This window comes from Balaenoptera ricei, chromosome 13, assembly GCF_028023285.1.
Source record: "Balaenoptera ricei isolate mBalRic1 chromosome 13, mBalRic1.hap2, whole genome shotgun sequence".
Taxonomy (NCBI): domain Eukaryota; kingdom Metazoa; phylum Chordata; class Mammalia; order Artiodactyla; family Balaenopteridae; genus Balaenoptera; species Balaenoptera ricei.
The window spans coordinates 16,862,366-16,872,992 of NC_082651.1; the positions used below are offsets into that span (position 1 = coordinate 16,862,366).

The following is a 10,627-nucleotide window of genomic DNA, read 5'->3' on the forward strand; positions in this document are numbered from 1 at the left end:
AAATAATTTTGTGGGAGGGACGAGTCTTGATAAGGAGTTAAAAAGAGGGCTGTTTTTGTGACTAACAGGAACCCACCGCCGTTTAGCATTCATGTGATATTATAAGCAGAAATAAATGTAGCATTTTGTGATTTTTAAATGTTAAATGCAAGAGTGATGACACATTTAAAAATATTGGTAAGAAGGGGGTAGGCAAAATAAGAAATCAGGTAAAACAGCATTTGCTGACCTAAATTATATGATTCATCCAATTTTCAGCTGGTAATATTCTTTGACTTTCCCAGGCATTGGAGGTGATCCTTTCAATGGAACAGATTTTACTGACTGCCTTGAAATCTTTCTGAATGATCCAGCCACAGAAGGCATCATATTGATTGGCGAAATTGGTGGTAATGCAGAAGAAAATGCTGCAGAATATTTGAGGCAGCATAATTCAGTAAGTTTGGGTTTGGAAAAATATAGCTCTTTGCCCTTGAATAATATCACCGGTTTGTTTTAGAAGTTATTTTGTTTTTTTCAAAGATAAATTTTTTAAGCAAACATGAAAGATAAAGTTAAACCTTGTTGAGCTGCACCTGGAGTACTGGCCACTCAGGGAACTTGGGACACTTTCTGGGTTGATTCTCCTCCCCGTTTCCCCTGGTGCCTGTTCTCTGCTTCTCGAATGAATCCTCCCCCCAGGCATCTCCTCACACTTCGTGGTAGGTCAGTTGGCCTCCTGCTGAAGGGAGAACTTCCAGGCCATCAGCCCGAAAGCTCTCATTTGAGCTGCGTATTTCCATTTTCACCTGTCATTGGTGTCCTTTCTCCTGATCTCAGGGGATGTGTGTTCTTTCTCTGTCAAGGCTGACCTTCTAAAGATCCTGTCCTTCATACCCTTTTCCAGGAGCTTGCCTCCCTCTAGCTTCAGTCTTTCCTTGTAGAGTAGCACTTCGCTTCAAAGGTCAAGTAGAAAAGCTTTATTAACTATGTCCTCTGAAGGCTTTCCTTGTTGCCTCTCCCTTCGAATTAAAAAGAATAGTGTGGCGTTGTATCATAATTTCACTTAAGGGAATTCAGCTCTGTTCCTGAGGTGAAGGAGGGTGGCGGGAAGAGAGAGAGAGAAGACACAGTAACGACGGAAGCAGCCTGGTGCCTGCCAGCCCCCAGTCAGTGAATATGTGCTCTGGACCACTGCGGCAAAGACTTGGGGAGAGCATTCGAATGGTTTCCAGGATGTCCCTGACACTGACGAATGAGTGAAGATGCATCTTCAGGAGGCCGGGCGGGAGGGCGGGAGATAACTGGTGTCTATGCTTGTGAAAGAGATTGAGAGTGAATGCATCAAAATTAAATGCCGCTGAAAAATAATGAGTAACGGAGAGTTAAAGGAACTGATAATATCGCCTGCAGGGTAGTATATACAGAATGATGCATATGTAATTGAAGGAATTTTCAAGGGCTATTTTGAGTCTACTTGGTTTTCTTCTGTGGTAATTTTAAAAGTTCGCCTCACTCTCTGGATCTCTTACTTTTCCTTTTTTTTTTCCTTTTTATTCACTCCCTGATCCTCAGCAGTTTGGCTTCTGTCTGCCACTTAGAAACTGTGTGACCTTGGGCATGTTCCTTAACTTCACTGTGCCTCAGTTTCCTCACTGGCAAAATAGGGATACAGTAGTGCCTCCCTCCCAGCATCCTTGTAGGACTCTATGTTACGGCTCAGTAACATAGAGGAGAGCTGCCCTGGGCACGTGGTAAGCACTCTGAGTAAGCAGCTGTTCGCTGCTGCTACTGCTGCTCTCGGATCTGCTGTTCGCACTGGCGTTGCTCTCACAGAAGTCACCAGGGCCTCCATTCATTCTCCTGGCTCTTCTCATCTTTATCCTTCCCCAGATAGTGCCTATTCCCTAAGTGCGAATGGTCGTTGCGTATAATCAGCATCACACTTCATGCAGTTCCCAAGGCAGAAACCTCAGAACCATCTTTTTTTTTTTTTTTTTAATAAATTTATTTTATTTTATTTTATTTTTGGCTGCGTTGGGTCTTTGTTGCAGCATGCGGGCTTTTTTCTGGTTGCGGCGAGCGGGGGCTACTCTTCGTTGCAGTGTGCAGGCTTCTCATTGCGGTGGCTTCTCTTGTTTGGAGCACAGGCTCTAGGCGCACAGGCTTCAGTAGTTGTGGCACGTGGGCTCAGTAGTTGTGGCTCGCGGGCTCTAGAGTGCAGGCTCAGTAGCTGTGGTGCCCTGGCTTAGTTGCTCCGCGGCATGTGGGATCTTCTCAGACCAGGGCTCGAACCCGTGTCTCCTGCATTGGCAGGTGGATTCTTAACCACTGCGCCACCAGGGAAACCCCAGAGCCATCTTTTATTTCTCTCTCAGCTCTTGCTTCCACTCAGTTGCTGAGATCTGTCTCTGAGATCTTAGCAGTGTGTGGAGATTGAGAGCATCGTCACCTGTAATTAGTCCCTCTGCTGTGGTGCAGGCTCTCATCTTATCTCACCTGGACCACTTCAGTAATTTTTGTCCTGATATCTCTGCTCCTCTTTCCCTCCACCTCCCCACCCCCCCACCCCCCCGCCAGCCTGCTTATTGCCATCCACGTAGGACAAAGGGCAGACTTAGCGTGGTATTCCAGCCCCTCACACACCACCCTGACCCTCCTTTTCCGATCCGTGTCCCATCTGATGTGCCGGTTGTTTTCATCCTCACTTGCCTTTGCTTGTTCCTTCTGCAAGGCGTGCTCAGTTAACGCCTGACTGTCACTCTAGACTGTATTATGGAGAGCAGGGAGCTGGTATACTTGGTGCCCAGCGCAGTCCTCTGGCACATTAGGAACGAGTAAATGGCAAATAGTGAAAGAATAAAGTAAATTGTTAGGAGATTGGAGTAAAATGTTATTAAGAGTCTCTTGAGTTCAGAAAGGTTGTGAAGTTTAAAATTTAAGTAAAAACTGACTTCTTTCTACAAAAAATAATTTAGGTTATATGACATTATAGTCGTCCCTTGGTATCCACATGGGATTGGTTCCAGTAACCCTGCAGAAATCCATGGATACTCAAGTGCCTTATATAAAATGGCATAGTATTTGCATATAACCTATGTACATCCTCTCATATACTTTATCTCTAGATTACTTATAATACCTAATAGAGTGTAAATGCTTTGCTAATAGTTGCTAGCGTGGCAGGTTTAAGTTTTACTTTTTGGAACTTTCTGGAATCTTTTTCCCACAAACATTTTCTACTCTCTGATGCAGACCCTGTGGATATGGAGGGCCAACTGTACACTGTAATTTAAAAATGTATATAGAGTACATGAATGCCTTGAGTAGCTTAGAACTTAGTGGGAAAAACTAAGCTTTACATTTTGTTTCATTTGGCACATGTATTCCTATTCCTGGTTGGTCTTATGGAACTAAGTTTTATTGAGGACCTACTGTGTACGAGATTCTAGGTTGAACATTTCAGGTGACATATTCAGCGCTTAGCACAGTAACTGACACAGAGCGAACACTCAGTAATGTCGCCTCCTGCTACAACTACTATTATTATCATCATTATGATGGCAGTAATTATTTGCAGGAGTGGTGTTGTTTAATCTTGACCCTCGGATTAGATGTTTTTGTCCTTTTATGAGTAAGGAAACTGGCAGCTTGCCGATGGCAGGCACACAGCAAACCAACCAGGGCTGAGGTTCCTACCCAGGTCTTCCTGACTTCTCCATTACACTGTGAGGGGTCAGGAGTCAGGTTGCAGGGCTCAAGAACAAGAGTCCACAGTCCTGGGCATCTGCTCGGACTCTAGTCATGCCATCCTAACTTGTCTTCCTGTTTTTAGGCTTTCACACTTCTCAGTTCTGTATCCTGTTCTCAGACTACACTTTTTCATAGTCTTTTCAATTCTATTTTTCGCTCCTTAAAAAATCTCAAGTGACTCTTCTTTGTCAATAGGACAGAGTGTACATTTGTGTGACATTCTAGGTTCATCCTAATCTTGTTTCTTTCTAGTGTAATATTCCCACCATTTGAGTACAGGGACAGAGGGATCCAGTGGAAACTGGTGCCACTCAAATACCAGATGCTCACATCCTTTGCAGAGCCTACAAGTGGATAAATAAATGACTTACAGAGTCTTTTCGTCTTAATTCTTTACTATGGTAGATGCTGGACATACAGAAATAAGTGAAAACGTAGTCCCGGCGTTCAGAGATTCATAGTTTAGGAGGGGAGCGCGTGGGGAATAAGCTACAGCCAGTGTGCTGTGGGTAACGGTAGAAACGTGTCAGAGGCACCGCGGAGTCTCTGAACAGAAGATGAGCAGCTAACCAGCACTTACGGAGAGAGCGGGAGGGGGAGTCGGAAAGGATAGGGGGGAAGAAGAGGCTTGAGCCAGCTCTTAAAAATTAAGTCAGAATTTGCCAGGTATCCAGGGAGGATGGAGAACTTTCTCAGCAGAGAGAGGCCCAGAGGCAGAGCCGTCTGGCATTCCTGGAGGGTAAAGAGCAGGGAGGAGTGGTGGGAGCAGGGCTGGAGTAAGCGCGTCAGACACGCGGAGCCTGGCGTGCTGGTGCCTTCACGTGAGTCAGCGCAGCCCAAGCGAACTGTGCCAGTGACCTTGCACTGCCAGGCACTTGCACTTTAAAAAAAGCCAGTTTCCTTTAAGAATGTCCTTAACGAAGCAGTAAGAATTATTAATTTTATTAAGTCTCGACCCTGGCGTCAGTATTTTGTGATGAAATGGGAAGTAAAGTACTTTCCCAGTTGAGTTGTGAGCTGAACTAGCTGCTTTTTTCATGAAACACCAGTTTTATTTGAAAGAATGTCTGGCAGGCAGACTGGTTATTCAGACCTGGGTATTTCTTTGGCGGGTCTTTTCTCAAAAATGAACAAAGCAATCCTGCTGTATCAAGGAAAACAACTCCCGGTATTTGTTGACAGTGATAAAGTTTGAACTTGCAAATGTATATTTTTGGAAAACTTGTTTCTGCCACCATGAACTTCACCCTACTAAAGACTTTTCTAATGAGATTGGCGGTGATACTGAAGAGTGATTTGATGATGAATGATGAAATGTATCAGTACTTGGAAGATCTACATAACTCAGTGAACCTATATTTTCCTTCTGACCAATGAATGTTACAAAATCATTGTAGGTAGAAGATCCAGAATGATGAATGGATTTTGAAGTAAGAAAGGACTATGGTTTCAGGTTACCATTTGAAGAGGTTTGTATAGTGCCAAAGAATATCCTCAGTTATCTGACAGATATTAAAATACTTCTCCCTTTTCCAAGTACATATGTGTGTGAGGCCAGATTTTCTCTTGTACTTCAGCCAAACTAACATATTTGCAGTAGATTTAATGCAAAAGCATTAAGACAGAGTTATGTTGAAATAAAACAACCTGATCTGTGTCTTAATTCGTTATCACAAATCACATAACTTATGTATTTTCAAGTGTGCTTTTTTGTTTTTCAAACAAAAGAGTCACATATGTATTTGTAAAACAGCTTGTGCGGGTGAAGTTGAAGTTTAATATCTTAACAGGTAATAGTTTTGTTTCAGGATTGTTCTTTTGAGTTTGTAGGAAGAGTCAAGTCATCGCAAAGGCAAATGCAGTGGTTTCAGTCATAGCTCAATATTTGTGTTGTTTTCTTATTGAAGATGAGTGAAGGGCCCCAGCCACTTGCCATTTTCCGGCAGTCATGAGTCGGAGGTCCAGTTTTGATCAACTTCTTCATCAGAGTGTTTAAAATCCCATTTTCCAGGGTCCCAAGGCCAAGCCTGTGGTGTCCTTCATTGCTGGTTTAACTGCTCCTCCCGGCAGAAGAATGGGTCACGCAGGGGCAATTATTGCTGGAGGAAAAGGTGGCGCTAAAGAGAAGATCGCAGCCCTGCAGAGTGCCGGAGTTGTGGTCAGCATGTCCCCTGCACAGCTGGGAACCACCATCTACAAGGTGAGCTGGAGCGGTGGCCTGAGTGCTCGGAAGTTACTGGCCTGAAAGTGGGAGGCCACACAGGGTGCCTGGAAACCATGGTGTTTTCTTCTGGGTCTCTTCTGCTTCTTTCTTTCCGGTGTGCAGCTTAACAGTCTCTAGCAACTCCACCTTTTAGTCCTAATGTTCTAATCGGGCATTACAAGGAATAATGTTCTGATTCAAAAACTTTATTCTTCAAACATCTAGATTTGCTCTTTTGTGGGTAGTAAGGTATGATATACAAAAAAGCGTTTCAGAGTCCATAAGCATCCTGAATTCCATTTTGGGGGTTGTGCAGAGAATTGCCTTGTGTTTTGTTTTTTTCCATCGAGGGCCTTTAGGATATAGCTATGCTAACTCCATAGGTTTTTTCCCAGGGAGAGAGGTTGAAGACCGACTAAGAAGAAATGAAAACTGGGAGTCAGGATGGAGGGAGATCTAAAGAGGCTGGGGGTTTTCAGTTTTTAGTTGGTGTCTTCCATAATCTCTTTGCAACTATTTTTGACCTATCTCTTTGAGTGATCATTTAAGGCTCTCTCTCTCTTTCTCTCTCTCTTTCTTTACTTTTTTGATGATTATAGACTTTACCAAAAAAACCCCACAAAAACCAAAACTGTGCACATGCTGAAAATAGGCCCCGATTGTCTTCCCAGGAGGGAACAATGTTTTGGCATAATCTTCTTTGGCATTGTCTTAGGGATAATAAAATGAACTCCTTGTTTTATTGACTTCTTGCATGATTGTGTCTTGTGGAATATGACACAGTGTACCATAGTGTTTAAAAGAAATCTGGGTGGTTAGGGAGTGTGTGAAGAATTTTATTTAAAGGAGGGGAAGGAAGGGAAAAAGCAAATAAATGCTTGAATTCACATCAGAGACATGTGTTACCATTTTATTCCAGTAGGTGGCAGCAGGCACCTACACATTTTGCTGCATTCTAATTGTGACAATCTAGAGAAATGTGATTTTCAGTATTGTTTCCTTTTCATATATTTCTGAGGTTCTTGACATTTGGTTTAAATCTGAACTGAATCTGTGTTCAGTTTTATTCTCTGAGAAACTAAACAAATCCATTGCCTTATTAAAAGGGCTGGTGTGTGTCACGTATAGCATTAAAGGTTTGGATAAGCACAATCAGGTTTGTCAGCTCCTAATGATAACACTGCCATAGAAAACAAGCATAATTCAAAGCCTCAGCCCCCACGTGCAGGAGACAAAGTTGAAGCTCCGCATCTAGCTTAGTGAAATGCAGACTGACACGTGCTCATTTGAAAGCTGTCATTTTGTGTTCAATCACCTCATCCTGGTACATCTTATTTCTATAATTTTTGGTTGCTCAAAGGATCCTAAAGATAAGAGGTTTTAGAATCATTTTGACCGTGAATGTAATTTGGACTTTTAATCTTTTTATCCCCTCTCTCTTCTCCCTCTCTTCTGTTCCTGAAGGAGTTTGAAAAGAGGAAGATGCTATGAAAGAAGCACAAACGAAATGTTCTCTAAACCTATGGACAAATCACTGTAGCAATGTGAGCCGGCGGCCGTTTGCTTCTGTCATCCACTGACTGTCCACCCGCGCACCTGTTGCTGGTCTTGCAGCCCAACGGGAAGCCAAAGCGAGGTTTAGAGTGTCCTACACTGAGACGTTTTAACCTCACTGAATAACAGAGACAGCCAATAAATCTACCACTTGATTTGAAAATGGCTTTGGAGGCTTTTTATTGTTACACTGTGGAGCTGGGGGGAGTGGGAGAAATGGAGAGGTGTGTGTGTGTGTGTGTGTGTGTGTGTGTGTGCATGAGTGTGTGTGCACGAGCATGCGTGCACATGCGTGTGCACATATGTGTGTTTCAATGGGCTCTGTAGGGGACATTGTAACTAAAACTTTGGAGAGAATAGGTGTAAACATTTCAGTTTGGCTTTTATCATAGAGTGATTTTACATCTCTTTGAATTACATTTTTCTCATGTGTACATATAATCGTCCCCATCTTGTAGGATAGTTTTGAGGATTAGAGATAAATATATTAAGTCCCTGGCACGTGATAAGGCAACCTAATTGTTGTCAGTGCCACCATTATCATCATCATCACCATTACTAGGATTTAGGCAGGAACTCATCCATGTTTCAGTTTTTGCCTAATTTGGAAATGGAAGGTCTTCAACGATGCTTTGTTTTTCTGTGGTTCTGCGGAGGGCTTTCCCCTTCCCCACTCAGAGCCTCCATTTCTTTGAGGTTTAAGACATTCACTGCAAGAAAGCAGGAGAACTATTATCCATCCTTTTGTTTAAAAGGGAGCTTGTTAACAGGAAACAATTCCAGTGGAGAGACAAAATATTCTCACATTGTGTAACTGCCCTGAAAGAAACAAGAGCTTCAAAAAATATTAGGAGAAGCACCTCAAGAAGGCTGTTTGGGGAGCCCTTCCTGGGGAAGGGAGATGAGTAGGTACCTGAGGGCTGGGGAGGTACCAGCCATGTAAAAAGGAGGACTCACACCCAGGCAAAGGCAGGGAGCCAGGAAGAGCTCGTTTTGAGGAGGTGCCTGGGGACAGTGACCCTGGGAGGGGCTGGAGGAGGTCTTGGGGGGCTGGGGAAACAGGTGTCTTGGGAGCTCCCATAACCATGCGCCGGCTGCTGAGGCACAAAGAGCAGGTGTCGAGAGATGTATTCACAGCCCAAGGATTCTGCCTGGGCCGAGGGTCACGTCATGATCGGCTTTGGGTCAAGTAGACTTTAGTTCCTGCTCATAGCTGTTTCCTTGTCTTGAAAGTGGGGATCATGACCCCCATCCCACAGGGTACCTGGGTAGAATATACATTATGCGTGTGTGACAGTGGACTCGGCCAGGGCTTGGTGTCAGTCCGTAAACTCTTGAGCTTGCCTCCTGCTTGTGCTCAGGGTGACCCAGCTGACATGATGGCCGAGGAGGAAGGCACTTCTGGTCTCTCTGGTTGGCACCTCCAACCCAAGTTTCCTCCAGGGCAAACATCCTTCTTTTGTCTAACAGGCTTTGTGACAGGGACACAATCCAGATGAGGGGCAGGTGACCCTAACAGATCCTTTGGAGGGTCCACCCCTGATTCCAGGCTGCTCCAGGCCTGGCTCAGCCCCCAGTTCTGTCCCCTAAACACCCATCCCAAGACAACCCCTCCCTCCTCACACCTCTGGTCGTAACTAGGAAGCTCAGTGTCCTCTTGATTCTTTCTCCCACTTGCCATCTTCCCTCTCCCATCCCCTTTCATCTTCCCTCCCCCACCTTCCCTCTCCACCCCTCCCAGCATCTTGAGAAGCCACTCTCTCATCTCACTTCTCGCCCCTCCTGCTGCCTCTGGTCTGAGCAGCTCAAACATATCTGAGCAGGATATTCAGTTCTGGTTTTTCTGATTTCATTTTTACAAATGAAAGGTGAAAGTTCAACTCATGACCCCAGTGCATTTTAAAAGCTTTTATTACAGAAACTTTCAAACATTTACAAAATGGTTATGATATTATAAGAAACTCCCATGTACCCATCACCCAGCTTTGATAATTATCAACATTTTGCTCTCATTGTATGATCTGTACCTCCACCCATTCCCCCCAGTGTTTTTGTTGTGATAGTTATTTTGTCGAGGTAAAATTTATATACGCTGAAATGCATGTCTTAACTGTGCATATTTGACAAATGGATGAAGGTATGTAACCAAACCCTCTTGAGGATATAGAACATTTCCTTCATCCCAGGAAGTTCCATCTTATCCCCCCAATAGGTAACCTGTATTTTTATTCATCTTAGATTAGTTTTTGTCTGTTTTAGAAATTTATGTGAAGGGAATGAGAAAGTATGTAGTCTTTTATGTTTGGCTTCTTCCACTCAGCATGATTTCTGTGATGTTCATCCAAGTCAGTGCTTGCATTGGTAGTTCATTTCTTTTTATTGCTGATTTCTATTCCATTGTATGGACATAGCACAATGTGTTTACCCATTCTCTGGTTGTTGGCCCTTCTGAGTTGTTTCCAGCTTTTGGCTGGGGTAGATTAAGGTGCTATGATTTTTTATGTGCAAGTCTTTTTTGAACATAAACTGTTTTTTCTTAGAGAGATACTAGGAGTGGAATTGCTGGATGAAAATTTCTCCCCAGCAAAATATGAGACTCTGGTATTCTACATCTTCATCAACATTTGGTGTTTTTTATCTTTTAAATTTTAGCCATTCTAGTAAGGGGTGTGAGGGGTATTAATTAACATTTCCCTGGAGAGAAATGATGTTGAACGTTTTTCAATGTGTTTATGTTTTTGGTATTTCTTCCCTTGTGAAGTGTCTTTTCAAGTCTTTTGTCTATTTTCTATTTCTTTGGTTTTTTGTTTCTGAGTTCTGACAATTCTTTATATATTCTAGATACAAGGCCTTTCTCAGATAGATAGTTTATGAATATTTTCTCACACTCTGACTTGCTCACTCATTTTCTTATTGGTATCTTGATGAACTAAAGTTTTTAATTTTGATAATGAACAACATACCTGTTTTTCTTTTCTGTTTACTGCGTTCTGATCCTAAGACATGTTTGTCTACCTCAAATTCATGATGACATTCTGTTTTCCTATAAAAGCTTTATTATATTAGGTTATACATTTAGTTCATACATCAACCTCGAATCAATTTTTGTTCATGGTGTGGGGGAGATAGAGTCAAGAC

The 10,627-nt window shown here is 43.0% G+C and overlaps 1 protein-coding gene across 1 annotated transcript in view; it reads left to right on the forward strand.

The window, feature by feature from the left end:
* Positions 1 to 7,652, forward strand: part of SUCLG1 (succinate-CoA ligase GDP/ADP-forming subunit alpha) — a 33,008-nt gene extending 25,356 nt beyond the window's left edge. The window contains exons 7-9 of the mRNA XM_059942878.1: positions 285 to 436; positions 5,744 to 5,932; positions 7,400 to 7,652. Of these exons, the coding sequence (XP_059798861.1) occupies positions 285 to 436; positions 5,744 to 5,932; positions 7,400 to 7,426 (368 nt within the window). The 3' untranslated portion in view covers positions 7,427 to 7,652. The remainder of the gene's footprint in view (positions 1 to 284; positions 437 to 5,743; positions 5,933 to 7,399) is intronic.
* The last annotated feature ends 2,975 nt before the right edge of the window (positions 7,653 to 10,627 follow it).